Source organism: Oncorhynchus clarkii, chromosome 16 (assembly GCF_045791955.1).
Source record: "Oncorhynchus clarkii lewisi isolate Uvic-CL-2024 chromosome 16, UVic_Ocla_1.0, whole genome shotgun sequence".
Classification (NCBI taxonomy): Eukaryota; Metazoa; Chordata; class Actinopteri; order Salmoniformes; family Salmonidae; genus Oncorhynchus; species Oncorhynchus clarkii.
In genome coordinates, this window is record NC_092162.1 from 16,151,515 (window position 1) to 16,178,900 (window position 27,386).

Here is a 27,386-nt window from a genome sequence, read left to right on the forward strand (position 1 = left end):
CTGCGAGTACCCCTATCCATCACTACGCTGTCAGCCCCCCCAACTTCCCCTCCCCGGCTCATCCCCACTACAGCTCATTACAGCCCGCAAGCCATTGTGACAACTCATCATATCATGACACAAAGGACGGAGAGACGCGCTAGGCCCCCCAGGGGCCACAAGGTCGCCACCTTCACATTTAGTCTTCAAATTGCCCTGCAAGGTGCCACCAAGCGGATATGCAATGCCAACAGCTTTTCTCTGTCCTGCTTTGTCTCTCCAAGGCCTCTTTCTCTCTGTCCTCCTCATGTCCCTTTCCTTCTCTCTCACAGGGCCCCTCTCTCTCTTTCTCTCTGTCCTCCTCCTGTCCCTTTCATTCTGTCTCTCACAGGGCCCCTTTCTCTCTGTCCTCCTCCTGTCTCTTTCCTTCTGTCTCTCACAGGGCCCCTCTCTCTCTTTCTCTCACAGGGCCCCTCTCTCTTTCTCTCTGTCCTCCTCCTGTCCCTTTCCTTCTGTCTCTCACGGGGCCCCTCTCTCTCTTTCTTTCTGTCCTCCTCCTGTCCCTTTTCTTCTGTCTCTCACAGGGCCCCTCTCTCTCTTTCTCTCACAGGGCCCCTCTCTCTCTTTCTCTCTGTCCTCCTCCTGTCCCTTTCCTTCTGTCTCTCACAGGGCCCCTCTTGTAACTGTCTTTCCCACATATGTGTGGTGAAGTCCCCGGCAGGCCGTCATTGTAAATAAGAATGTGTTCTTAACTGACTTGCCTAGTTAAATAAAGGTTAAATAAATAAAAATGATTTTTTTTTATATAATAAAAAATAGTTTGATTAGCCTAGTTTCCTCTTATTTATTTAAAGAAGTTTGTAACTAGACTAATTGATAAGCAATACATCATTAAAACATAGTTACTGACTCATACGTACCATTTGAACGTCAAATACCACTTGATATTTTCAGATCCAAAACCATGGTCAGTTGAACCATAGAGCACAAGGCAGTAAATCAAATCAAAATGTATTTATAAAGCCCTTCTTACATCAGCTGATATCTCTCAAAGTGCTGTACAGAAACCCAGCCTAAAACCCCAAACAGCAAGCAATGCAGGTGTAGAAGCACGGTGGCTAGGAAAAACTCCCTAGAAAGGCCAAAACCTAGGAAGAAACCTAGAGAGGAACCAGGCTACGAGGAGTGGCCAGTCCTCTTCTGGCTGTGCCGGGTGGAGATTATAACAGAACATGGCCAAGATGTTCAAATGTTCATAAATGACCAGCATGGTCAAATAATAATAATCACAGGAGTTGTCAAAAGTGCAGCAAGTCAGCACCTCAGGAGTAAATGTCAGTTGGCTTTTCATAGCCAATCATTATTAGAGAAAGAGGTTACCTAACCAACGCTGTCCGCCCTACATCAGCCCCAGTGCGTGAGTGGCTGATGGGAAAGCCTTGGGGTCAGGGGGTCGGGCAACGATGCTGAGTGAGTGTGACACTGCCTCTTCCGTGGCAACCAGAGAGCCTGCACACAAACACACAGGCCCTCTTTCCGTCCACACAGCCCAGACACTAGTGAGGTCACCACCAGGGGTCAAGACCCTGAGCCCCGCGGCTGTCACTCGCACCGATGGGGTTCGGCGTACGGACGCGTACGCTCATGTCGACACGCACGCTCTCACACATACTCACTTTTCTCCAGGGAAAAACACAGCTCTTTCTTGGCAGTGTGAATCATTTTTGTATTTTCTGTATTTTAATGAAGTAGTGTGTGTGCGTGTGCGTGCGTGTGTGTGTGTGTGTGTGTGTGTTAGCCATTCAGCAGTTGGAATTGCTGCAGGATACTTTGGTTCAGAATGAACATCAAGGAACAGCAGTGTATACAAAGTCAGAGGATTGTGTGTGTGTGTGTGTGTGTGTTTGTGTATGCGCTGTACTTAACAGCTCTCCCATGACTGGTCTCCTGATATATTTCTGTCTATTGTAATGCAGGAAGTGGTGAGATTGATTGAAACAGAAGGGCCAGGAAGTCAGCTTTGCTCCTGCCTTTGTAGAGAAACAGAGGGGCCAGGAAGTCAGCTTTGCTCCTGCCTTTGTAGAGAAACAGAGGGGCCAGGAAGTCAGCTTTGCTCCTGCCTTTGTAGAGAAACAGAGGGGCCAGGAAGTCAGCTTTACTCCTGCCTTTGTAGAGAAACAGAAGGCCCAGGAAGTCAGCTTTGCTCTTGCCTTTGTAGAGAAACAGAGGGGCCAGGAAGTCAGCTTTGCTCCTGCCTTTGTAGAGAAACAGAGGGGCCAGGAAGTCAGCTTTGCTCCCGCATTTGTAGAGAAACAGAGGGGCCAGGAATTCGTCTTTTGTAGAGAAACAGAGAAGATACTCCCACGTAGTTCCTTGGTGTAGTGTTGCGTGCTTTGCATAATGCTCTGCTTGTTTTGAGGAGCTGTGTCGTGATTCCGTCAGCGCCTGTTGTCCGAGGGTGTAGGCTGCATTTTATTTTCTAGAAGCAAAAATGTATTGTTGATCGAAGGGATATGGTGTGCACCTGCAAAACAAATAGGCCTGAACTTCAGGTTTGATTGCTCTCACACCAGTAAAACAAAACAAATAGGCCTGAACTTCAGGTTTGATTGCTCTCACACCAGTAAAACAAAACAAATAGGCCTGAACTTCAGGTTTGATTGCTCTCACACAAGTAAAACAAAACGAATAGGCCTGAACTTCAGGTTTGATTGCTCTCACACCAGTAAAACAAAACAAATAGGCCTGAACTTCAGGTTTGATTGCTCTCACACCAGTAAAACAAAACGAATAGGCCTGAACTTCAGGTTTGATTGCTCTCACACCAGTAAAACAAAACAAATAGGCCTGAACTTCAGGTTTGATTGCTCTCACACCAGTAAAACAAAACAAATAGGCCTGAACTTCAGGTTTGATTGCTCTCACACCAGTAAAACAAAACAAATAGGCCTGAACTTCAGGTTTGATTGCTCTCACACCAGTAAAACAAAACAAATAATCCTGCTTCTCTCCACGGATGTTCCACTAGAGCTCTGGGAATGTGTTACAGTCCAGATGGGCTCAGCACTGTAGGTGTTGGAATCTGGGATGGCCCACCTGCTCTCTCTCTGTGAGTGTGCAGAAGTTAAACTCATGAGCTTGTCAGGGATGTCTGGACTCTTGTCCACGTAGAGGTGTGTGAGTCGACTTGACCCAAATGGAAGTTGCAGAGAATCACTCGTGCACACCGCTCGCTGCACACCTACTGTGAGCATATCACGGAGAGTTGTTTTAGAATAACCGCACGGAGAAACAATCATTAGAAAGAATTCAGAATGCGTTTATTCTTTGGACTTGATACAGCCTAGCTTTCTCTGTTAGGCAGCACACCTCCCTCTTTCCTGCTCCCTTCCTGGGGTGGTTCTAACCCTCCCCTCAGTGAGACAGAGAGAGGCTGGCCGCTACAGTAGCCAAACAGCAGCAGTGTCCGTGTGGACCCAGAAGCCACATAAACTGGAGCGCTTGTCTTGGCTATTATTTACCTGGCTCTGCTCGGGGCTTCTGAAATGGAGGCCTGTTAGCCCCTGAAGTGACTGTGATGTAAATCGTCTCTCTCTTTCTCTCTCTCTCTCTCTCTCTCTCTCTCTCTCTCTCTCTCTCTCTCTCTCTCTCTTTCTTTTCCTCTTTTGCTGTCTGTCTCTCCTTCATTCTCTCACCCTCTCGCTCGCTCACTCTCTTTCTCTCTCTCTCTCTCTCCATCCATCCATCTCTCTCTCCCTCTCTCTCTCTTTCTCTCTCTATCTCTCTCTCCATCCATCCATCTCTCTCTCCCTCTCTCTCTCAATGCAGACTCAGTGGATGGGCATTTTAAACTGTCTCTCAATGGAGAGGGCCCTGGACAAAAGAACTCATTTAAATGGCCACTAAAGCCTTTCAGCACAGGGAGAATTGACAACATTCTTTCACATCATTACTGAGGGGGGTAGAGGAGGAGGGGAAAGGGGGTCAGGAGGAGAGAAGGCCGTTTGGGGTAACCAGTACTCTGCTCAATGGCTACCTTCGTCAGCAGTGTTTGGCAGCTGTCATCTCCCTCAATATTTATTGAACTCTCCATTCTAGATAGGGGGACTGTGGGGGAGAAACATGTTGATTTGTGTCTTGTGTTCATTTTAACGAGGCGTGTACCTCCACCCCCCCTCTCTCTCTCTCTCTCTCTCTCTCTCTCTCTCTCTCTCTCTCTCTCTCTCTCTCTCTCTGTCTCTCTCTCTTCTTTCTCTCTCTCCAGTCTTTTGAGCTCAGGGCTGAATGAGTCCCCAGAGTCTCTCCATGTCTCCCAGTAGTCCTACTGGGTTCATTAATCTTTCATTGGGACCATGGCAGTGGGGAATGCTCCCTCCCTCCCTCCCTCCCTCCCTCCCTCCCTCCCTCCCTCCCTCCCTCCCTCCCTCCCTCCCTCCCTCCCTCCTCTCTACCCCTCTCACAGCCCCACTGAAGGGGGAGGTCTGGAAGGGTACTTTACCCACTCCAGCCTGGTACAGTCCAGACCAACCCATTTTGCCACCCACCCTGGGTATGGAACATTGTAGGGTCAGTTGGTCTGGTAGTCAGTCTCATAGAATAGGCCATTTATCTCATACAGTGCTCACAGTAGGCTCAGCTAGCGTATGGAGACGATGATGGCTTTTCAGCATTAAGCTCTGCACACATGTCTTGCCTAGGGCCCTCGGCTTTGCATTTGTATAGTTAAATGGGCATAGAGTCCATGTATTTTCCCTCCCTCTCCCCCTTAAATGCATTTCAAAGTCTGTTGGAAAATTGCCATAGCCAGGCTTTGGGTTGGTGCCTCACCATGGTTAGGGTAGCTAATGAGTGTTTGGACTGTTAGACTGGAATATTACCCACACCCCCGTTGCACCTTCATTACTCCCTCCCTCTCCACACACACACACACACACACACACACACACACACACACACACACACACACACACACACAACCCAGCTAGCTCCCTCCCTCCCTCACTCTACACACACACATGCACGCACGCACGCACGCACACACACACACACACACACACACACACACAACCCAGCTAGCCCAGCTAGCTCTCCCCAGCACACATCAGCCATGTTATCGTAAGCCTGATTAGTGATGCCTCTTTGACTGCCTAGGGACGGAATAGAATATTGGTTGAAGAGCAAGACCAGCTCACCGCTAGTGGTTTTGTACCAGAACACTAATCTGGTTAGTGTGTGTGTGTGTGCGTGTGTGCATGTGTGTGTGTGTGCCTGTGCCTGGAGAAAAGGGGGCTAAGCTCTGGTTATCACAGGGCCCATAGCGGAGAACCCCTCAGCTTAACTATCATCTTTTGGTAATTGAAAAAGGGGCCTGCGTCATTTAGTGGTACAAAGAGCAGATTACATAGCTAAAACTCATTTGGAAAATATGTAGAAATTGATTTATTACAACGTCCCCCTATCCCTTATACCTCCCCTCCTCCTCTACCCCCCAAAACCAGACACTGGGGGAGACAGAGCGAGGGGGGGGGTAGAGATCAGAAGGAGGAGAGGGAATCAGTGGGATAAACCACTAAAGGAGAGTGGGGGGGATTGGATGGCGGAGTGTTGCTGTCTGCTGTTACAATGGCTGTGGATTTTACACGCGTTTGGTTGAAGCCCCCTTGTCATGCAGCCCCAATCCAAATCTAAAATGGCAGCCCTGCGTTTGAGATGGCATACCTGAGTGTCACCCCAGAAGTGTTGTTGATTACCAACCACACTATTTTCACTTGGCTCTGGCGGTTTGGCACTCTGAAGGGGTTGATCGTTTGATAGCTCTCGTTTTTCAACAGCTTTCTGAGCCATGTTAGAAGTGTCCTGTAGGCGCCTGCAATCTCTACCCCAAATATTAACATGCACTTCTCCCCTCTCTCTCTCTCTCTCTCTCTCTCTCTATCTCTCTCTTATCTCTCTCGCTTCTCTCTCTCTCTCTCTTCTCTCTCTTCTCTCTTCTCTCTCTCTCTCTCTCTCTCTCTCTCTCTCTCTCTCTCTCTCTCTCTCTCTCTCTCTCTCTCTCTCTCTCTCTCTCTCTAGTCTAATAAAGTCCCAGTGGTACAGCACCCTCACCACGTGCACCCGCTCACGCCTCTGATCACCTACAGCAATGAACACTTCACACCGGGCAACCCTCCTCCGCACCTACAGGGAGATGTGGACCCCAAAACAGGTAAGACAGACTACACTACACTACACTACACTACACTACACTGGGGCCCAGTTGCGAAATGGTTAACATGGTTTGCAAATGATTAACTCTCCAGCCACTCAGTCCTCAAATCCAAACAGTGATATTCCAGTTATTACCAGTTATTACCAGTTATTACCAGTTATTACCAGTTATTACCTGCAATAAACATTATGACCTAATAGGGTAACTTACTTTCAGTATGTTGTACAGTGATAAATAATGCTTTGAAAGGTGTCTGGTTGTTTTGTTAGGGTTTTGGGGTCATAATGGTCTCTTATTACGATTGTCCTCACAAAGGAGCAATAATAACGACCCTGCTGCTGTTTAATGTGCCAGTTAATGGCCTTGCTTAATTGAGCTTAGTGTTAAATGAATGAACAAGCTATATTAAGGCCTCAGCACTGGATAGCAACGGAAAGCAACATTCGGAACGCTTTCCTCAGTCAGAGCCAATATGTCTATAGAACTAGGTCCTACAGCAACATGTTTGGAACCCTTCTCAGCCTCAAATGCGGAATTAACGATCTATAGCTTGTGATTACTTTTAAAAAAAAATTTTTTACTCGAATCCTAATTGTTCACAATTAGTTCGCCATCCTTTTTTTGAGACCAGTGAGGGTTTTTCTACTTTCTGGATGCACAAAGTATTCTTCAGGTACCTGTCACTGAACATCGTCTGCTTTCCACATATCCGGCTCCGCCTTGTTGCTTTGGGTGTGACACACCCCGGCAACATACAGGCTGTGGATGGATTCATGAGGCCAGGTTCAATTTCTGCAGAACTCTTTATCTGGGTCCACTGTGGCCATATCGGCACCACCCAAAAACTGCTGCACCGACATGCAGGCCAGGCAGGCCCACTGTGAGAGAATGCACCGACATGCAGGACAATAACAGTTCCTCTGCTATGCTGTCTGCCAGGGGAATTCAAACACTTCCTTGTCGCTGTTGTTGTCGTTCCTTTAACGCTCAACACTGGAAAAATGGAACAGCCATCCTTTCTTTGCTTTCTCTATTTCTCCTTTTTTTTGGTCTTGAGCGAGTTCTTTTCACGGCAGACCTTTGGAGACCTAATGTTTTGGGTGGCTTGTGTGCGTGTTTCCTTTGCCTGTCAGCTGCCACAGGAAGTGAAAGCGACATTGGCAAACGTGTGATCGCTTCGCCCTCTGTGCTGTCCTTATGTCGGACGTCTGTCACTGTTCGTCTTTGTTAAACAGGAAGATGAATAGTGGAACATAAACACTTGTGCTAAAGAGAAGCAGGAGACCAAGGGCCCCTATTTATAACACCTACTTCATAATGGCATAGGCATGTCATAACAGGTGTCATAGACAGTCATAAGAGCCGGTGTCAGTCGAAGACATCTAGGCTAATACAACATGTAACACGGTACATTGGGTAAGCCGACAAGCTATGAAACAAGCTGTTCATGAATAACACGAAGAGGGTCAGACCCGGCTTGCTGGGTCAGACCCGGTTTATTCTAGAGTTAAGCTCTACCTGCAGCCCTCTAAAGGAACAGATGTCAATTTCATCTGTATGAGACTGTACACATCGTTTGTTATGTTAGCTTCTAAACTTCAATTATCACACGTTGTTAATCCTCTCATTCAATAGGAGACTAATGTGACAGGATCATGTTGGGGTAGTCGTCCGTCCCCCCCCCCCTCTTTCTTTCTCTCGGTCTCTCTCAACATGCTATGCCACCGTACCGCCTGACTCGGAACAGCTTTGATCAGGACGTGTGATTTAGCACTGCGAACATGTGGGCGCAACCGCACCTCCTCCTCCCTACCCACCCAGCTTTCAGTGATGTTGACTTTGTTCAATTGTGAAACTCACAAAGGATTCATTTAACACTGACTTTTATTTTGGTTGTGTGTGTGGGGGGGTGTTGGGAACAATTTGATAACTGTTTGCCCCTCTACCCTTTCTCTCTCTTTCTCTCCAGGAATTCCAAGGCCTCCACAACACCCAGACATATCTCCCTATTACCCTCTCTCACCTGGTGCTGTAGGCCAGATCCCCCATCCGCTAGGGTGGTTAGTACCACAGTAAGCCACCTTTTATTACTCTCCTTAATGACCCGTCACTTAATTGTACGTAGTTCTGTCCTTGAGCTGTTCTTGTCTATTGATGTTCTGTATTATGTCATGTTTCCTGTTTTGTGTTGGACCCCAGGAAGAGTAGCTGCTGCTTTTGCCACCGCTAATGGGGATCCTAATAAAATACCAAACACCTGTCATTAAGCATGTTGTACTACTCCAAGCATGCGCTGGTGTTGTTTGTAACTATGTCTAGATGTAGATTAAGAGCATTGAGTTCTGTAGTACCTTACGTTGTAAAATCAGCATCTCTAATGTAGAAGATATAACGTAAAATAGTTATCGGTCAGAGGCCATGTCTTCTGGTTTGTTGTGTATGCTAATCTAGCTTGGTTTCAGTATTTTCCAGACTGGTAACATCATAAGCAGAGTGCATAGGGAAAGCTCTGTATCCACTTATCTCCTAACGGGGTCCTCTCAATTTTGATCAGGCACTGATTTGACTCCTAGCTGACCACATTGCAGAGAGAATGGCTAAGTCTCCCTCTCTACTGCTGTCTCCAGTTTATACATTCAAGCAATGGACTGACTCATGGGCCACAGAAGCACACTGTGGTTTCCTAAACCCCCCTCCAACCCCAACTTTGTGTCGAATGCTATTTTGCATGTCTCTGTATTGTCCAATTAGAGCAATGAACCGTGATTGCCCGTATTTTACCCACAATCCCACATGGGGGCTATCCCTGGGTGACTCTTGTCAACACTTGTTAATATGACAAAAGGCTACAAATTAAGCTCTGTTAATTTAATGTTTTCTCACCGCGATCTAAATACCGGGAGAGGTCCCGAGCGCAGCCGCGGCACCCTTTGATTTGCTGCACTTTATTTTGGTATAAATTTACATTCATTATTGTTTGTCTTTAGATGTGTAGACCTCAATTAGCGTGATGGCTCCATTAAAGAGTTGCGCTTCGTCTTTAATTATCACAACAAAACACCTAGTTTCAGCTCGGGGAGGAAGGGGTCCCCTCTCCGTCGACACCGAGCGAAGGGTTATGAAATTTAATTAGCCATTCGTATCAGATTTGTGGCATTCAAATTGTTTGGAGTTTGCCTCTCCTTTGATCCGCACTCTGCAATCCCCTAGATTTTAGTCCTGATCAAATGAGAATAAAGAGGCCTGCGATCAGGGAGACGGAGAGGGCTTTACCTCCTCTACTTCCATCAACCATGTTTCTTTACCTCCCTCTCTTCTTTGTCCTTCTCCTAGGCAAGGTCAACCTGTTTACCAAGGTTTTAGGCACCCCTACCCGACTGCGCTCACTGTCAACGCATCCATGCAAAGGTGAGTTGAGCCTTGGGAGATAAACACACACACACACACAGGAGGAGGCTGTGACGCGGAGAGTGCAGCCTCCCGTCTCCACGCTCAAAAGGCCAATCCTCCAGTGTCCCCCACTAATGTGTTGAAATATTAATTATATGTATCACTTTCGAGCTAATGAGGCCCCTGAAGAACATTTACCCTAGCTGCATGTCAGGCACATCTGTAATGGACGGGTTATGTCCTTGCTGCTAGTTTTTAAACAACCAGACACGTTGATATGTAAACGTCTATACACTTAACAGGAGAGAATGATGCATGCTGGAGCTTGACCCTTGGTTAGTTCTTTGTTGGGCCCATTAGGGTCCAGCTCAAGGGGAGGGCTCTGGACACAAGTGAACTGCGGGGGGGGGGGGGGGGGGGGGCACTGTGCTATGTGTGTTCTTTTTTTAACTGGGCCTGGTTCCCCCGGGGACTGTGCTATACTACTCTGCATTGTTGTTGCTGCATTATGTGTTTTGAACTGAGCCTGATTCTCCCAATACTCTGTATTGTATGGAATGTGGGAAGAGTTAACTGTGGATGACAAGTACCCCATGATTTGTGTGGCTGCTCTTTCCCCATGTCCCTCTCCCCCAGCCCAGAGCAGTATTCACAGGCGTTTCAGTGCAGGCAGCTAGAGAGTTTGGAACTAGGAACCAGGCCAAACTTCAGCTTTTTTACAGGCTGATTGGAAAAGCAGCTCCTGAGGGTCGACTGTTCAAACCTCTGTGACGTTGATGGATAAGTGTGAGCGAGGGAGGAAAGGAGAGAGAGGGAGGCCTCGAATGGGGTATAGCAAGGTTAATGTTGTGAAATAGTACCTCACGCCCTTAGTGTTTTGACATTGAACACGTTTCGTGTGCACTCGGGTTCCTCATCTCTCGCTCGCTCGCTCGCATCTTGAACGCTGCTTTTAATTAAAAGCAGAATAGCACATACACACTGTTAAAAAAAGAGGATATGTTAGCCAATAGTTTGTCCTCTTTCTTGGTTAGCCTTACATTGAACATGTATATCTTCACGTCTTCACAAACACTTACGCATTTAGGTTGATCGTTTCCATCATCACCTTGATCCAGACAAGCTCATGGCTTTAGTAACTGTTCACTGTAACACAGGCTGGTTATAGCAGGGTTATTATAAAGGCTCTCATTTATAATCGCTACCCATCTATTGGATCCCTCTTCCACTCCCAGCGACTCCCTTAAAGCAGACGTTGCCCCCCCCCTCCCCAGCCCAGCTCTGGTTGCCCTGCTGTCCGGTGCAGTCAGGGTGTGTCTGGTTTCTGGTAGAGCCGGGCAGCCAGACTAACCGAGGTCTGGCAACGTCTAGTGGACCTGTGCTTTAAGTGACAGCTAATTCAGCTCTAATGACGGCCTTTACATTGTGATCATCTTATCTCCAGCGAGGCTAATTGAATCTGCTGGATGGGGGCTAGGGGGATTGGCTGTGGGGCTGGGGAGAGCTAATGCATTCTGATGAGACCTAATTGAATTAGCATAGCTGAATAGGTGGAGGTCTCCGTCTCTGGAGAAAGGGGATTTAGCACGTCCATGTTAAAACTGCAATGGGGGATTTGACAAAAAAATATGGCCATTTGGGTTGTCAAAGGGGTAGATAAATGGTGCAGAGTTGAAAGGTTTGGATAATTGTGTATATGACAGGGTTTCGGAAGCAAAAAAATGTAAACAGAATTAGAGAATTGTGTCTTGGCTTTTAAAGGGCTTTCTTGCTTAAATATGCCTCAAGACATCCAGTAGTCATGAAGTCCAGTCCATGTCTAATAATCAAATCATATTTTATTGGTCACATACACATATTTATCAGATGTAGCGAAATGCTTGTGTTCCTAGCTCCAGTGCAGTAATATATATATATTTTTTTAAATATGATTTTTTACCCCTTTTTCATGGTATCTATTTGGTAGTTAAAGTCTTGTCTCATCGCTGCAACTCCCGTATGGACTGGGGAGAGGCGAAAGTCAAGAGCCGTGCGTCCTCTGAAACACAACCCACCCAAGCGGGTTGCCCACTTAACCCAATGCCCACTTAACCCGGAAGCCAGCCGCACCAATGTGTTGGAGGAAACACCTGGCGACTGTGTCAGCGTGCACTGCGCCCAGCCCGCCACAGAAGTCGCTAGTGCGCTTTGGGACAAGGACATCCCTGACGGCCAAGCTCTCCCCTAACCCGGACGACGCTGGGCCAATTGTGCGCCGCCCTATGGGACTCCTGGTCACGGCCTGCTGCGACAGAGCCTGGACTCGAACCAGGACCTCTAGTGACACAGCTAGCACTGTGATGCAGTGTCTTAGACCACTGCGCCACTCGGGAGGCCCAGTGCAGTAATATTTAACAATTACATGAGGCCTGAGTGATTGAGATGTCCTGGTCCTGTATTTCACTGGGTAGCCAGATCTTAACAAGAGAACAATCCCCTAGTGCCACATACCGGCCCGATTAGGATGCAGAGGGTGAGTCTCACTTTCGTACATTGCACCCCCTCAATGGCACCTTACACCCAGGACCTGTTAAAAAATACATTCTCTGGAGGGAAAAAGGCGAGCAGGAGAGAGCAGAGTCAGTGGATGGAGCAAATGAAAATACATGATTTGAATAATGGGGTTGGAGCCATACAGGTCCTTCATATCTGGCAGGCCTGTGTGTGACACATGGGAGGAAGTGTAGGCCTCTCGCCCCCTGCCCTTTGATATGTTCCTCCCTCACCCCTCTCTCTCTCTCTCTCTCCCTTCCTCACTCGCTACCTCTCAGACTTGTTTTTTTTTCTGCGGAAGGGAAGGTGCGCCGGGGCGAGTCATTATACATTAACCAGCGACGGGGATACCGCCTCGCATTGGCAATTAAATGGCCCTGGCTGACACTGGGCCTCCGTTACAGCCAATGACCCACTCCCATCCCTGTCTTTCAGATTGAGACGTAGGAGCCTGGGGGTTGGGGGCTCCCTCTCTCTATCTCTCTCCCCCTCTGTTGGCTAAATTGGGCCACGGTGCTGTTCTGTGCTGATGAGGCTGGATGATGCCCCCGCACATCAAAGGGATGGCCGTCATGTTTAAACCATAACCTGGGCCGCGCGGTGGCAGCTGGAGGGAGGGAGGGGGGGGGAGGGAGGGGGTGAGGGGACAGGAAGGAGGAGGAAAGTAGAGAAGGAAGAACATATATATATTTTTTTTAAATGCACAAAGAAAGGGAGAAGGAAGGAAAAAGAGAGAGAGTAAGGGAAATGCAGCGGCCTAATGATGGCTGATCTGCAGCCACTGTCCCCTCAGCAGATGACATGGCACAAACACAAACGTGTCAGTGATGAAGAGAGGAGAAGGGAGGAAAGAAGAGCAGCAGGAGCGAGAGAGAGAGAGAGAGAGAGAGAGAAGAGCAGCAGCGGGAGAGAGAGAGAAAACACACTCCCCAGAGATCGCCTGCAACAGAAACTAGTTGTTCCTGGCGACCTGATGCTCATCATTATATTCTGGCTCCAAGCCATGCAGCCAGACACATCCAGATAATGAGCTGTTAAAGAAGAAAAATAATAAATTATTCCTCCTTTTTCCCCCTCCTTCATCCTCCACTCTTTTTCTACGATTTGTGTACGGTCATGCGTAGCTGGGGCATATATATACTCTACACTCACATTCAAATAATCTTACATAGACATAATTACTCTCACTCACTCATCACACACACACAATTGTGTTGCTCATTGCTCTGTGAAGTGAATCCATATATGCGGGTTATTGCCCTCAATCAGTGTAGCTAATGATACTGGTGTTACGAAGATGTCGAGTAGGGGGATAAAGAATAACACCATTAGTAATCCAGATCTAGCATGAGGCCCAATGGAATATAGCAATGAGGCCCAGTGGAATATAGCAATGAGGCCCAATGGAATCTAGAATGAGGCCCAGTGGAATCTAGAATGAGGCCCAGTGGAATCTAGAATGAGGCCCAGTGGAATCTAGCATGAGGCCCAATGGAATCTAGAATGAGGCCCAGTGGAATCTAGCATGAGGCCCAATGGAATCTAGAATGATGCCCAGTGGAATCTAGCATGAGGCCCAATGGAATCTAGAATGAGGCCCAGTGGAATATAGCAATGAGGCCCAATGGAATCTAGAATGAGGCCCAGTAGAATCTAGCAATGAGGCCCAATGGAATCTAGAATGAGGCCAAGTGGAATCTAGAATGAGGCCCAGTAGAATCTAGCATGAGGCCCAATGGAATCTAGAATGAGGCCCAGTGGAATCTAGCATGAGGCCCAAAGGAATCTGGAATGAGGCCCAGTGGAATCTAGCATGATGCCCAATGGAATCTAGCATGAGGCCCAGTGGAATCTAGCACGAGGCCCAATGGAATAGGCCTAACACAGAAAAAGGTGCCTTGCCCATGGTTGAAGCTAAGGCCTAGGAGCTGAAGATGTTTAAACATGACCTCAGTTTTAACATCAGCTTACACCACAGATTGGCATAAGACCCCACATACCTGTAGTTTGCCACATTGCAAAGGGGCCAAGACATCCTGGAACTTGTATTTGTCATCCACAGTCCGGAGAAGAGTGGCAGCACTACACACTGACTTGCCATTGGAGGAAGACACTATTTTGGCTCAGCTATAGAAGCATGTGAGGACTTGTTAAAGCCTATTAGAGTTGAAGTGTCTGTTTGGGCCATTTTGGCAGAAAATTACTGTCCTGTCCTTCCATTTGAAACTCTTCCCACTTCAAAACAAAACAGCTCTCATTTTTAAAATGAATATTATGAAATATGACTCGTGATGTGTAGTGTGTGTGTGTACTGGGTAACTGTTTCCATGTGATCGTGAGATACAAATTCTGTGATACTCATGGACCGAATCCTTTCTTGATATACGCGAGTGAAACTCAAGCTTTTGTGTAAGTCATGCATTGAATCTCAATGACAGATTTGCACAAAAATCCAACTTTCCCGCTCAAACCTCAAGTTAGGATTCGGCCCTATACGAGGAGCATACTCTGTCTCTGTTTGTGTCTACATGTGTCCATCTTCCATTTCACACGTGTCCACTCTGACGATTTACACAGTTTTCTGTCCTCCAGGTTCCCTCACCACATGGTCCCCCCTCATCACAGTTTGCACCAGACCGGCATCCCCCACCCCGCCATCGTCACGCCCAACGTCAAGCAAGAGTCCTCCCACAGCGACATCGGCCTCAACAGCTCGTGAGTACACACATCTGCACACACACACACACTCACCTCTGCTTATTTTTTACCATTGTAAACTAAACGGCAGTAGAGGAAAGCTTGGCACTGGTGTTGTTGTTCTAAATTCTACCATTACAATAAGCTGTTTAATACCAATTCTGGGTATTTGCCAACCATACAGTACTATACTGTACACACTCCACAGGAAACACCAGGACTCGAAAAAGGAGGACGAGAAGAAGAAGCAGCCCCACATCAAGAAGCCGCTGAACGCCTTTATGCTCTACATGAAGGAGATGAGGGCCAAGGTGGTGGCCGAGTGCACGTTGAAAGAGAGCGCCGCCATTAACCAGATACTGGGACGAAGGGTGAGAGAGAGAGAGAGAGAGAGAGAGAGAGAGAGAGAGAGAGAGAGAGAGAGAGAGAGAGAGAGAGAGAGAGAGAGAGAGAGAGAGAGAGAGATGGCACCGCCATAGACACAGACTCGCTCATTTTACACATACAGCTTGGTAACTCCCTGTACAAGGGACTATGCATAGGGCAGGTAGCCTAGCGGTTAAGCGCGTTGGGCCAGTACACCAAAAGGTTGCTGGTTCGAATCCCTGAGCTGACTAAGTGAGAAATCTGTCGATGTGCTCTTGAGCACATACTTTCTCTGGATAAGTGTCTGCTAAATGGATATAATGTCAAATGAAAATATCCACCCCACACCCTGTATGGTTTAGTTGACTATAGTCCTGCTACTGGGTCTGGTAGACAAAGGCAACATGTCTTAGTTTGTCTTGACTGAACACTGTCTTCTTCTACTGTTGACACTTTTTGCACTCTTCTCTTTCTATTATGTCCTTCCCCCTGTCATCCCCTCCCTCTCTCTTTCCACGTGTCCGTCTGTAGTGGCACGCCCTAACGCGAGAGGAGCAGGCGAAATACTACGAGCTGGCCAGGAAAGAGCGACAGCTTCACATGCAGCTCTACCCCGGCTGGTCTGCACGAGATAACTATGTAAGTTTTTAAGTTTTCAACACGTACCTGTACTTCTCCTCTCCACAAGGACGTGTGTCTGGGATGAGTGCTCTTACTGTTCCGTCTGAGCTGAGAGCTCACCTCGCTAGCAATGCCTGTTGACTGCTTCCCTAGACACCTCAGCCAATGGAATCTACAATATACTTTACAGTAGATTTGCCGGGCTATATAGAACAGGGTCTAAAGTCCCTGGAATTCTGATGCTGATAGGAAGTTTCTCTCCCAGCGTTTGCTGTGCGTCCAGCAGTTCAGGGGTCATCGTACACCCCTGCAAAGGTCAGGTTGGCCAGTGAAACTTTGACTCCTCTCAGCCTGCACAAAGCATTCTGCAAATCTGACTCCCTCGCGAGAAACCAACAAAGCCTCTACGATGGTCACTAAACGAGAGGAAAACAAGTCAAAAGATACAGAAAGGGAGAAGAGGGGAAATTCTGCAATGTCTTGTAGTGGCAGTTAAAACTGGCGGGCAGAGAAAGAGTTTAGAGAATGAATGAATAAACAAACAGAAAGATGGGCCCGTTTTCATTTCACGTGTCAGGTCCTCTGCAATATAATAACTAAGGTTCCTGTCTATTTCTCTTGTTTTGGCGGCTAACCAACAGGGCAAGAAGAAGAAGAGGAAACGGGATAAGCAGCCAGGAGAGGGCAATGGTAAGTGAGCGACAGTTCTCTCTCCTGTTAGGAGACCCTTCATGTGTTCAGGACTGTGTGACATCGTGCACTATAATAGTCCAGCCCGTTTCCCCCCCCCCCTCTACTGCTTTTTATTTTATTTCTGTGTTGACGTGCTCGTTTTTTTTCTACTACATAGTTATGCTACACGTAATGCAATATTTAAATGGTAGACTTGCTTGTTACCCCCTCCTTCCATTCCCCACCTCCTCCCAAAGCCTTCCCCAGCTAATAATGTTGAATATGCATGACCCCCTCCCTTCCCCAGCCTCACCCCCCCCCACCCCACACACACACTTTGCCCCCCAGCATTTATGAAACGTTGATATGTGTGTTTTGAGAATGTGAAATTGAAGCGTAACGATAGTTATTAACATTAACTTTGCCAGTGTTGTGTGTCTGTGTGTTAGAATGCCTGTGCCCTGCAGATAGACTGTGCTTGTGTGTCTGCGTGTTATAATGCCTGTGCCCTGCAGATAGACTGTGCTTGTGTGTCTGTAACCTGGGCCGCCCCTGCTTGTTTTCATGCATGCTTTTTAATCACCCCGAAAAAGGGGAAAATAATCACCCACTTCTTAAAATTAAGGAGGTTTACTAATTCTATTACTTCTTCATTTGATATTCTTATTATTCACATTCTTCTGATATTCCATACTGTGGGTTGAGAAGGAGAAATGCGGAATATGAAACTGTATTTTACTCTCGTTTACGTGACGATCCCCTCTTGAAGGCCTCTCCATCTGTTCTTTTTTTCAGAACACAGAGAATATTTTCCAAACCCTTGCCTTTCACTCCCTCCGATTACAGGTGCTAATGTCATTTTGAGTCTTAAATTACTCATTTGTTTTTTTTCTCCTCTCTTTTCAGTTTATTATGTATTTATGCATGTGAAATATATTTGATTTAAAATACATTTTACTTTAAGCTAAATGCATTACTTTGAAGGATGTTATATGCTTTCTTTGCTGCTTTCTTTCTTAAAATGTTTCTTATGTTTATCTATTTGACCATTTTTATTTACACTAGCAAAAGTATGTTTTATTTTTATATACTTACATATTTATTTAATGACGCTTCTGTTTTTAAGCCATTTATTCTAGAACAATCTTCCCCATTTGGCCAAATCCATATGTTGTATATATTTCTAGTGGTGGCTGTTAAGTTAACGTAATCTTAATGTTGAGTATGACCCAGAGATTTTACGCCAGTCCGGGTAAACCTCCTTAATCTATTTGCTTCAGTAGCTGTGCTTGTGCCTTTGCCTGGGCCAGAATGAGTTGGGCCTATTCCCCTTCTACGCGGTCTCTGCTCAATCTAAGGCCTGGATTCACTCGCCATAGGATTCCTCCTTTAGCCCAGCTGTCACTTTGCTCTACATTGGGATTATTAAGCCACTATGGTAGAAAACCGTGTGCCAGGTGTTTGAATTCAGGTCTAAGCACAGTAGTAGTGCCCTTGCTGCATTCAGTAAGGTTGAACCCTTTAATGCTGTCCCTGGCTGAGACTAACCCAAACCTCCACTTAGTGGAACAGTCAGATACTGCCGCCTCTTCCTACCTACCACCTCTAGCCTCTCCTTCTCAAATATGCTGATTAAAAGTAGAACTATGAATGGCACTTGGCAGAAATGTAATCAAGTCTGCATTATTTCCCCCATCATATTCTGCTCCTTTAACAAATACCGATGCTCTTTTTATTGGCTTTAACCTTCTATTAAAGGGGAAATGACTATCCTTTTGTTCCACTTAATCTTTGCGCATTTATGCACTCTCTTTTTGCTTGCGGTTTGATTACTAACGTCTGAAAGACTAACGGTGTCTTCTGACAGTCCTTTCTGTAAAGACATACTGCATATTTTTTTAATTAGGGGGGAAATTAGCTAGATATGCCACGATTACGAAGCTCACAGTCTCACTGGTTTCCGTTTTTTTTTCTCCTTTATTTCTCTCCTCTTTCTCTTCCCTCCCTTTTTGGTTTTTCTTCCTCCTGTCTGCTGGCTTCCCTCCCTGTTGTGGCATCAGACCTGAGCGCTCCTAAGAAGTGTCGAGCGCGCTTTGGGCTCGATCAGCAGAATAACTGGTGTGGCCCGTGCAGGTGTGTATGGTGTGTGCCGGCGTGAACGCCGGGGGCCAGGTGACGGCTGCTCGCTGAGCTGGGACTTCCTCCTTCCCTCCCCGCCTCCCACTCTCCTTCCTTCGCCAGGCTGTCGCCACCTCCCGACTCTTCCTCCAACCCAGCCCTGCTAGTCTGGCCTGCCTGTAGTTGTGTTGGGAACAGGGCTAACAGGGTATGCGTTAATGTCCGTGTGTGTGTGTGTTTGTTGGTGTGAGTAGTGTTTGTCTGTACCCAAGTCTAGATTGCAGCATATAGATAGATTTGGGGTTGGGTGGGTCCTATAGGGCATATTCTCATAATGAGGGGCAGGCCTCATCAGACTGGGTCTGAGAGGAGTTGGAGACGCGATGGGCTGGACTGTGTGGAGGAGGTCCCAGTGTTGGCAGCCCAAACCTAAGCCTTGGCTATATGTTGTCTGTCCAATGACATGTCCATTTTCTGTGTTTTTGTACCGTTTGTGTGTCTACCTCTTTGGCTAACAGATGCAAATGCCCCAAAGAAGTGTCGTGCCTTGTTCGGGCTTGACCAGCTGAGTTTATGGTGCAAACCATGCAGGTATACCCCTGTAGTATCTACGGGAGGACAACCGTAATGACAATCACTTCCTTCTCTTACGTCTTCTTAACACGTCCGTCTAAAACAGATGTGTGTTATGTTTCCTTCAATGTGTTAATTGATGACGCCAACATTCTATCTGTTCCTTTTCCTGATTGGGGGATTTTCTGCTAGAACTTCTCCTAGCAGGTCATTTCACTTATTTTCTTTGAAAACTAGAAGCCCAGTCGCAGAAAATGGATTTACTCTCATCATTTGTACTCTACCTCAGCAATTCTAACATTGTTAGGGAAGGTCCTTGTTGCAACATTGAACACAATCACATTTAGGAGAACCTTGGGCCTTTTTGTTGTAATGTCATTTTAAAATGGAACACATGAATGGTTTATGATACTATTCTTCTGGCAAGTTGAAAGGTTGAAATCCATTTTCTATCCAGGCTGTATGTAAGTGCCTGACATCCAAACTGTTTTAAGTGTCTGTCTGAATTGGCCTTCTTGATAACCTTGTCGTGCTAAGGTTTACCCTGCTTCTCAGAGGGCACCAGAGTGACTTTCTTCTATGCCCTCTTCCTCCTCCTCCTCCTCCTTCTCCTCCTCTTCTTCTTCCTCCAAACTCCTCTCCAATAACCCTTAATTAGTCCCTACCTGTTGTCTTTCTGTTCTGACACAAGCAGTCTTTGAATTGGGAATGTTTTCATGGTAGGTATCTGTTTCTGTTAAGTAATATCCTTCTCCGTGTCTGGCTTGCACTGTGTCCCCACCTCTACCCTGACCATTGTGACGCTCCGTTTGATACTCTGCATCACCATGGTCAACCCAGGGCATGCGACCTATCAATACATTTCATTTTGCTCCTTTTTTTGTTTTCAACATTGACCTGTAGTTATTACGACAGAAAGTCTATCTGGCATTTTGTCATTGCCTCAAAGAAAATAGCTCATAAGATATTGAGTTATCGTGCCAAGTCACTTTTCATGTCCAATTCTAAAGGTTGATTTCATATGGTGTCCAGTTGAAGTCAACATCCAATTCAAGTCCTCCACAAGGCCTGCTGAACTCAATTAGCAATGCTCCACACTCAGCTTCTACTGTAGTGCTGTTCCAGATTGAAAATAAGACGTCAACAGTTGATCACATTGATATACTCGCTGTATTTCCTGGTCTAGTCTGTGAACGTAACGGGTAGATGATGAGTAGGGCAGCAGCGGGGTGTCAGAGGGCCGGGCTTGGAAATAGCCAGGGATAAATCCTGCTTCGTTTAAGGAGCCAAGAGGTTAACAGACCCCACCGGGCTCCATTTCCTGAAAGATGCATCAGGCGTAATTCCCCTGGAGACGGGGAAATCAATATGTTACACAGGCACATACTATCAATCGATATGTCTGTTAAAAAATATATTGATATTAGCTCATTTGTAGCGATTTGACAGGCAGTTAGCACTTCAGTACTGGCAGAGGAAGAGATACAGACTGGCACTGGCAGAGGAAGAGATACAGGCTGGTACTGGCAGAGGAAGAGATACAGGCTGGTACTGGCAGAGGAAGAGATACAGGCTGGTACTGGCAGAGGAAGAGATACAGACTGGCAGAGGAAGAGATACAGGCTGGTACTGGCAGAGGAAGAGATCCAGACTGGCACTGGCAGAGGAAGAGATACAGGCTGGTACTGGCAGGAAGAGATACAGGCTGGTACTGGCAGAGGAAGAGATACAGGCTGGCACTGGCAGAGGAAGAAATCCAGACTGGCACTGGCAGAGGAAGAGATACAGGCTGGTACTGGCAGAGGAAGAGATACAGGCTGGTACTGGCAGAGGAAGAGATACAGGCTGGCACTGGCAGAGGAAGAGATACAGACTGGCACTGGCAGAGGAAGAGATACAGGCTGGCACTGGCAGAGGAAGAGATACAGACTGGCACTGGCAGAGGAAGAGATACAGGCTGGCACTGGCAGAGGAAGAGATACAGACTGGCACTGGCAGAGGAAGAGATACAGGCTGGCACTGGCAGAGGAAGAGACACAGACTGGCACTGGCAGAGGAAGAGATACAGGCTGGCACTGGCAGAGGAAGAGATACAGGCTGGTACTGGCAGAGGAAGAGATACAGACTGGCACTGGCAGAGGAAGAGATACAGGCTGGCACTGGCAGAGGAAGAGATACAGGCTGGCACTGGCAGAGGAAGAGATACAGGCTGGCACTGGCAGAGGAAGAGATACAGGCTGGTACTGGCAGAGAAAGAGATACAGACTGGCACTGGCAGAGGAAGAGATACAGGCTGGCACTGGCAGAGGAAGAGATACAGGCTGGCACTGGCAGAGGAAGAGATACAGACTGGCACTGGCAGAGGAACAGATGCAGGCTGGTACTGACAGAGGAAGAGATACAGGCTGGTACTGACAGAGGAACAGATGCAGGCTGGTACTGACAGAGGAAGAGATACAAGCTGGCACTGACAGAGGAACAGATACAGACTGGCACTGGCAGAGGAAGAGATACAGGCTGGCACTGGCAGAGGAAGAGATACAGGCTGGCACTGGCAGAGGAACAGATGCAGGCTGGTACTGACAGAGGACGAGATACAGGCTGGTACTGACAGAGGAACAGATGCAGGCTGGTACTGACAGAGGAAGAGATACAAGCTGGTACTGACAGAGGAAGAGATACAGGCTGGCACTGGCAGAGGAACAGATACAGGCTGGTACTGACAGAGGAACAGATGCAGGCTGGTACTGACAGAGGAAGAGATACAGGCTGGCACTGGCAGAGGAAGAGATACAGGCTGGCACTGGCAGAGGAACAGATGCAGGCTGGCACTGGCAGTAATAATAGTACCACACAATACTCATACAGGGTCTTTGACAGCCAAGCAGACAACTCCCTTTCTCTTGCTTTTCAGTTGACATTTCCCTGTGGTTTTACTCTTTCTCTTTTGTTGTGTGCTTGTTCTCTTTGTGTAATTGTTAAATCTCACAAGTGCATGCCTTTTTGTCCAGCATGCCATCAGTGTAAGGTATGTGTGGTTGTCAAAATATATATTTTTCTTCCCCACTCTCCCTTTCTCTTCATTCCTCTCTTATCAGTTCTCACTGATCGATCCCCCCCTCTTTTTTTCCCATCTCATTCTCTCTCTCACAGTATTTATGTGAACCCTTTACCTGAAGGAGTACAGGCAGGGTATGACTTGACAAACAGGCCTTACCCTTGATTGAACGATAGAACAGAGAAGGCTAGCTGAACCAAAGCATCGTTTCTATCACTCACTTCTGCCCGCCTCCCTCCCTCCCCACCTCCCAATTCTGTTCTTTCTCCTTCTTGCTCATTGTCCCTGTGAGCTAGTAACACAGTCTGAACCACAGTGTATTTGCCCTCGAGGCACGCACAGACCTTGTGATAAGGAGTTGTTGTTGTTGATGGCAGGGTGAAACGAGATGGGTAGAGGCTCCCCCCTCTGTCCATCCTTGCCTCCCTGCACCCCATATGCCCCCCCCCCGCCTCTTGAGTGATAGCTCAGTGCAGTTGCATTGTGGGCCGTTCCACAGAGCAAGATGGGTTGGCTGCAGGCGTGCCAGACAGGGGAGAGTCCTGACCCGAGCAGGAATGCAACCATTATACCGTGACCCTCATACACACGTCTTAGGGGCAAGTGCAGCGTAGTGGGGATCCCCCTAACCTCTTACCTCAACATCTGAACTCTCCCCCCTAAGGAAAGGAGAGACAGAGAGAGAAGTAAGGATAGTGGAGGAAAGAGAGGGAATTCAGGATAGTAGAAGAAAGAGAGAGGGAGAAGTCATGATAATGAAGGGAAGTGAGGAGGGAGGAGAGAGAGAGAGAGAAGTCAGGATAATGAAGGGAAGTGAGGGGGAGGAGAGAGAGGGAGAGAGAAGTCAGGATAATGAAGGGAAGTGAGGAGGGAGGAGAGAGAGAAGTCAGGATAATGAAGGGAAGTGAGGAGGGAGGAGAGAGAGAGAAGTCAGGATAATGAAGGGAAGTGAGGAGGGAGGAGAGAGAGAGAGAAGTCAGGATAGTGGAGGAGAGAGAGAGAGAGAGAAGTCAGGATAGTGGTGGAGAGAGAGAGAAGTCAGGATAGTGGAGGAGAGAGAGAAGTCAGGATAGTGGCGGAGAGAAAGAGAGAGAAGTCAGGATAGTGGAGGAGAGAGAGAGAAGTCAGGATAGTGGCGGAGAGAAATAGAGAGAAGTCAGGATAGTGGAGGAGAGGGAGGAGAAAGAGAGAAGTCAGGATAGTGGAGGAGAGAGAGAGAAGTCAGGATAGTGGCGGAGAGAGAGAGAGAAGTCAGGATATTGGAGGAGAGGGAGGAGAGAGAGAGAAGTCGGGATAGTGGAGGAGAGAGAATGAAGTCAGGATAGTGGAGGAGAGAGAGAGAGAGAAGTCAGGATAGTGGTGGAGAGAGAGGAGAGAGAGAGAGAAGTCAGGATAGTGGAGGAGAGGGAGGAGAGAGAGAGAAGTCAGGATAGTGGAGGGAAGAGAGGAGGGAGGGGAGAGAGAGAAGTCAGGATAGTGGAGGAAAGAGAGGAGGGAGGGGAGAGAGAGAAGTCAGGATAGTGGAAGGAAGTAAGGAGGGAGGGGAGCGAGAGAAGTCAGGATAGTGGAGGAAAGAGAGGAGGGAGGGGAGAGAGAGAAGTCAGGATAGTGGAGGGAAGAGAGGAGGGAGGGGAGCGAGAGAAGTCAGGATAGTGGAGGAAAGAGAGGAGGGAGGGGAGAGAGAGAAGTCAGGATAGTGGAGGGAAGAGAGGAGGGAGGGGAGAGAGAGAAGGTAGGATAGTGGAGGGAAGAGAGGAGGGAGGGGAGTGAGAGAAGGTAGGATAGTGAAGGGAAGAGAGGAGGGAGGGGAGAGAGAGGGAGGACTAGTATCTCGGAAGAGCAGGTTGATCCTGGCAGTAGCTCTTCACCACGGCCAGCTCTTTGGTTGAGTAAAGATCAGAACTCTGTGAGGAAACGTTTAAAAGATGAGGGAAAATAGTAACAATAAAGGGAGTTGTCTTGAGATTCGCCAATAAAACCATTCTTCATTCTTCTTTATTCTTCATCCATTTCTCATCCATCATTTTCATCCTCCTGCTGCCTCTCCTTGTTCATCATCCTGTCTGTCTGTTTGGTGTACTGTGTGTATGTCCTGGGAATCTGAGCAGGCCACATGTAGCCTTGATCCTCAGCCAGGCTGTAGTGTTGGCAACCACTTAAATGCACCAGAAAACAACAATAATGTAACGCCCAGAAATAGGTTTTTAGATGTTATCTTTAAGACATCGACGGCATGCATAATGCCAGTGAAACAAGATGGTGCATTTATGTTGACTGCTAAGGCTCGGCTATTGCCCAGCAGATTGTTGTCAGTTCTGGGATGTCCTGCTAAACAAAACCCGTCTTTCTCTGTCCCCCATCTCCAGGAGAAAAAAAAAGTGCATTCGCTACATCCAAGGTGAAGGTAGCTGTGCCAGTCCTCCCTCTTCGGACGGCAGCTTACTAGACTCCCCCCCATCCTCCCCCTCCTCGGTGGCCCCCTCCCCCTCCTCGAAAGAGTCCAGACCTCAGACTGAACAAATGCAACCTCTCTCACTGACTATGAAACCGGCCCACCAGCCTCTCCACTACCCGCACCGGCACCTCCTGCCTGGGCATCCTCCTCCGCCATCTTTGGTTCTGCTGGGAAACTCTGCTGCTGCAGCGGGCAAAACGCCTGGCGCAGCCCACAACGGAGCGCGCGGCGACGTCTCGTCCTCGCGGCAGCCGGGCTCCTCGGGCGCCGCCCTGGCCAGGCCCTTGGCAGCATCGCTGTGTCATTCCCGCTCGCTACACCCCAACTCCACGGCCCCTCAGCCTCTGTCGCTCGTTACCAAGTCTATAGAGTAGATCCCTCCTTATTCACTCCTTCCTTCCTTCCCCTTTTTCTAGCTCTGCACCCTTCATTCTTTTCTCTTTGTTTCGTTCAATCTTTTTTTCTGTTTCTGTGCCATAAGGCTTTGAAAATGTGTTACTGTTTTATCAAAGTTCACTGGTCAATATTTGACCCATCATTATTGAAAAAAATATAAATATTATAATGAAATAATAATCCAATGAGCTGTAGAGTATGGCTTTGTGAATCTGCCAAAATTCTTCTGAACTTCTGTTCTTCTCTTTATTTTGTAGTGTTAAACAGAAAATGGTTATTTAGTTCCACTTAAACGTGTTTCAATGACAGATATAAAGCAAATGGTAGATTACATGACTATTCAATGACCCCTTTTCTTGAAAGAGTTGGTTCTCCTTCATTATTTGTATTAAATACGAGCTTGCGAACCAATCATTGGAGGGTATGAGGATCGTGGAGACACCTCTCTTACTGAGGAACAACTTTAATTGTGATGTTACTTGTTCTTCTTTAAATGTACAGAACTATTTGATGGGTGGGTTGGGGGGGGGGGGGGGGGGGGGGGGGGGGTTACTGTGTTAATGTGCATCGTTCCATTGCGTTGTCTTTTTTTTTTTGGTTTACCTTTGGGGGTGGAGTCAGGTGGGGTGGGTGGGCGGTTGGAAGGGAGATGGGGGGAAGTCTATTGGGGTGGGTGGGGGGTTGCGGTATTCAATACAAAATGTCACAACGCTAGGACCAGTAGTATTTATTGCTTTAGGGATTGCTTGTTGTATCTTGTATGTTGTCCATTTTAAAATCTGTTCTTTTTCTTAATACATTGTACAAATATTTTTTTCTTAACGTAAGCAACTATATAAAAACTTCATTTTTTTCTTCACTGAAAACCTGGATTCCACCCCATGTACTGTGTAGATTTCACGAACAGAGGTATGCACAACTTCATTTCAACAAATGCGTCTATAAGCCATTTTACAAAAGAAGAAAAGAAACTTGAAACACCAAGGGACAGTGGGTACCGTGTCTTCAGTAGTTTGGGGAAGTGTCTAAAGCCCTTCTTTTTTATTGCACAGTCCCATCTCTACCGGACTGTAGATTTGTGTACAGATTTTCCGTGCCAAATTTTGTGATAATTTTCTCTCCTGCCTCTAATCACGCTGTAGGGGTTTCAGTTTGTGTTCGTTTATTTTCTTTGTCTTTCTTTTTTCATACTTTGCTGTGACGTTACATAGATTGCTATGTATGTAGTATAAATGTTGCTATAACAAATGTGTTTGGTAGCAAATTGTCAAATATACAAATTTAAATTTCAACTGAATAAAAGACAGACATTATACTGTATAAACCCACATGGGCCAAATTATGTATATTATTAGGAGGTTCATAAAAAACTATGAAATAACTACAAAAAAAATACACAAACTGCCACTTTTAAGTACACTACTACACATAGGTAGATAGAAAAAATAGGCATGTTGATGTTGCAAGAGGCTGTAAAAAAAAAAAAAAAAAGCTACAAGAGAATCATCCACTCGGTACCATTGTAGTTGACATGACGCGACTGTAACCTGTCGATTTCTTCTCTGGTTTAATAAGATGCTAATGATGAAAAGTTTTTGAATGTTTCCTTAACGGCTGTGATGTTCCTGTTCTATTTTATGCTCTTTTTTCTTTTTTTGTCTTTTTTTTTTTTCTTCTGTTATTTTAAATGGTTCCAAAACCACGTTTTTGTAATGAATCAATGTTTATGCTGTACAGTCTCTGTAGCATGCAGTTCTGTATTAATAAAAGCGACTTAGTATGTGCAGATCAATCTGTTGTCTTAACTTTTGTGATGGAATATGTGAGTGCAGCAACTCAATGAGAGATTTGACTAGTGTGAAAGGTTCCAAAAGCCGGTTTCCCTGACACAGATTAAGCTTAGTCCTGGACTAAAAAGTATTGTCAAAGTCAATGGAGAATCTATTGAAATAGCTTTTCAGTCCAGGACTAAGCTTAATCTGTGTCTGGGAAACCGCAGTTAAGGGTATGCATCAGTAGCTATGTGTTTGGCAGGGGGGAAAAACGATCATCTTTGCTACTTCCAAGGAAATACTATTTGATTTTGAAAGAAGTACCACGAAAATGATTTGCACCCTTGCATTTCTCTTTATCAAACAAAAAGCAAGTAGAGTTCAATGTAAATGGATCATATATTTGAGTTAAAGAAGGTTGGTAACGATAAGTGCAGAGGATATACGTACGTAGTGATAGTGTTGAATAATCTTTGTGAAACTGACCCAAACCCACCTTTAGAGGAGTTGGGTTCCGGCGATGTCATCATAAACAACCCCTCTCATCTG

The 27,386-nt window shown here is 46.7% G+C and overlaps 1 protein-coding gene across 22 annotated transcripts in view; it reads left to right on the top strand.

The window, feature by feature from the left end:
- LOC139368037 (transcription factor 7-like 2) overlaps positions 1 to 26,857 on the top strand; it is a 111,636-nt gene extending 84,779 nt beyond the window's left edge. For 3 of the 22 annotated variants that reach the window (XM_071106543.1, XM_071106553.1, XM_071106566.1), the window contains 10 exons: positions 6,052 to 6,184; positions 8,157 to 8,259; positions 9,521 to 9,595; positions 14,687 to 14,824; positions 14,991 to 15,177; positions 15,704 to 15,811; positions 16,420 to 16,483; positions 17,261 to 17,311; positions 18,526 to 18,598; positions 24,581 to 26,857. In XM_071106543.1, the coding sequence (XP_070962644.1) occupies positions 6,052 to 6,184; positions 8,157 to 8,259; positions 9,521 to 9,595; positions 14,687 to 14,824; positions 14,991 to 15,177; positions 15,704 to 15,811; positions 16,420 to 16,483; positions 17,261 to 17,311; positions 18,526 to 18,598; positions 24,581 to 25,043 (1,395 nt within the window). In that variant the 3' untranslated portion in view covers positions 25,044 to 26,857. Of the gene's footprint in view, positions 1 to 6,051; positions 6,185 to 8,156; positions 8,260 to 9,520; positions 9,596 to 14,686; positions 14,825 to 14,990; positions 15,178 to 15,703; positions 15,812 to 16,419; positions 16,484 to 17,260; positions 17,312 to 18,525; positions 18,793 to 19,101; positions 19,175 to 19,814; positions 19,877 to 24,580 lie in introns of those variants that run through there. The other 19 variants (XM_071106549.1, XM_071106556.1, XM_071106552.1 and 16 more) reach the window with 17 other exon arrangements.
- Positions 26,858 to 27,386: the final 529 nt, after the last annotated feature.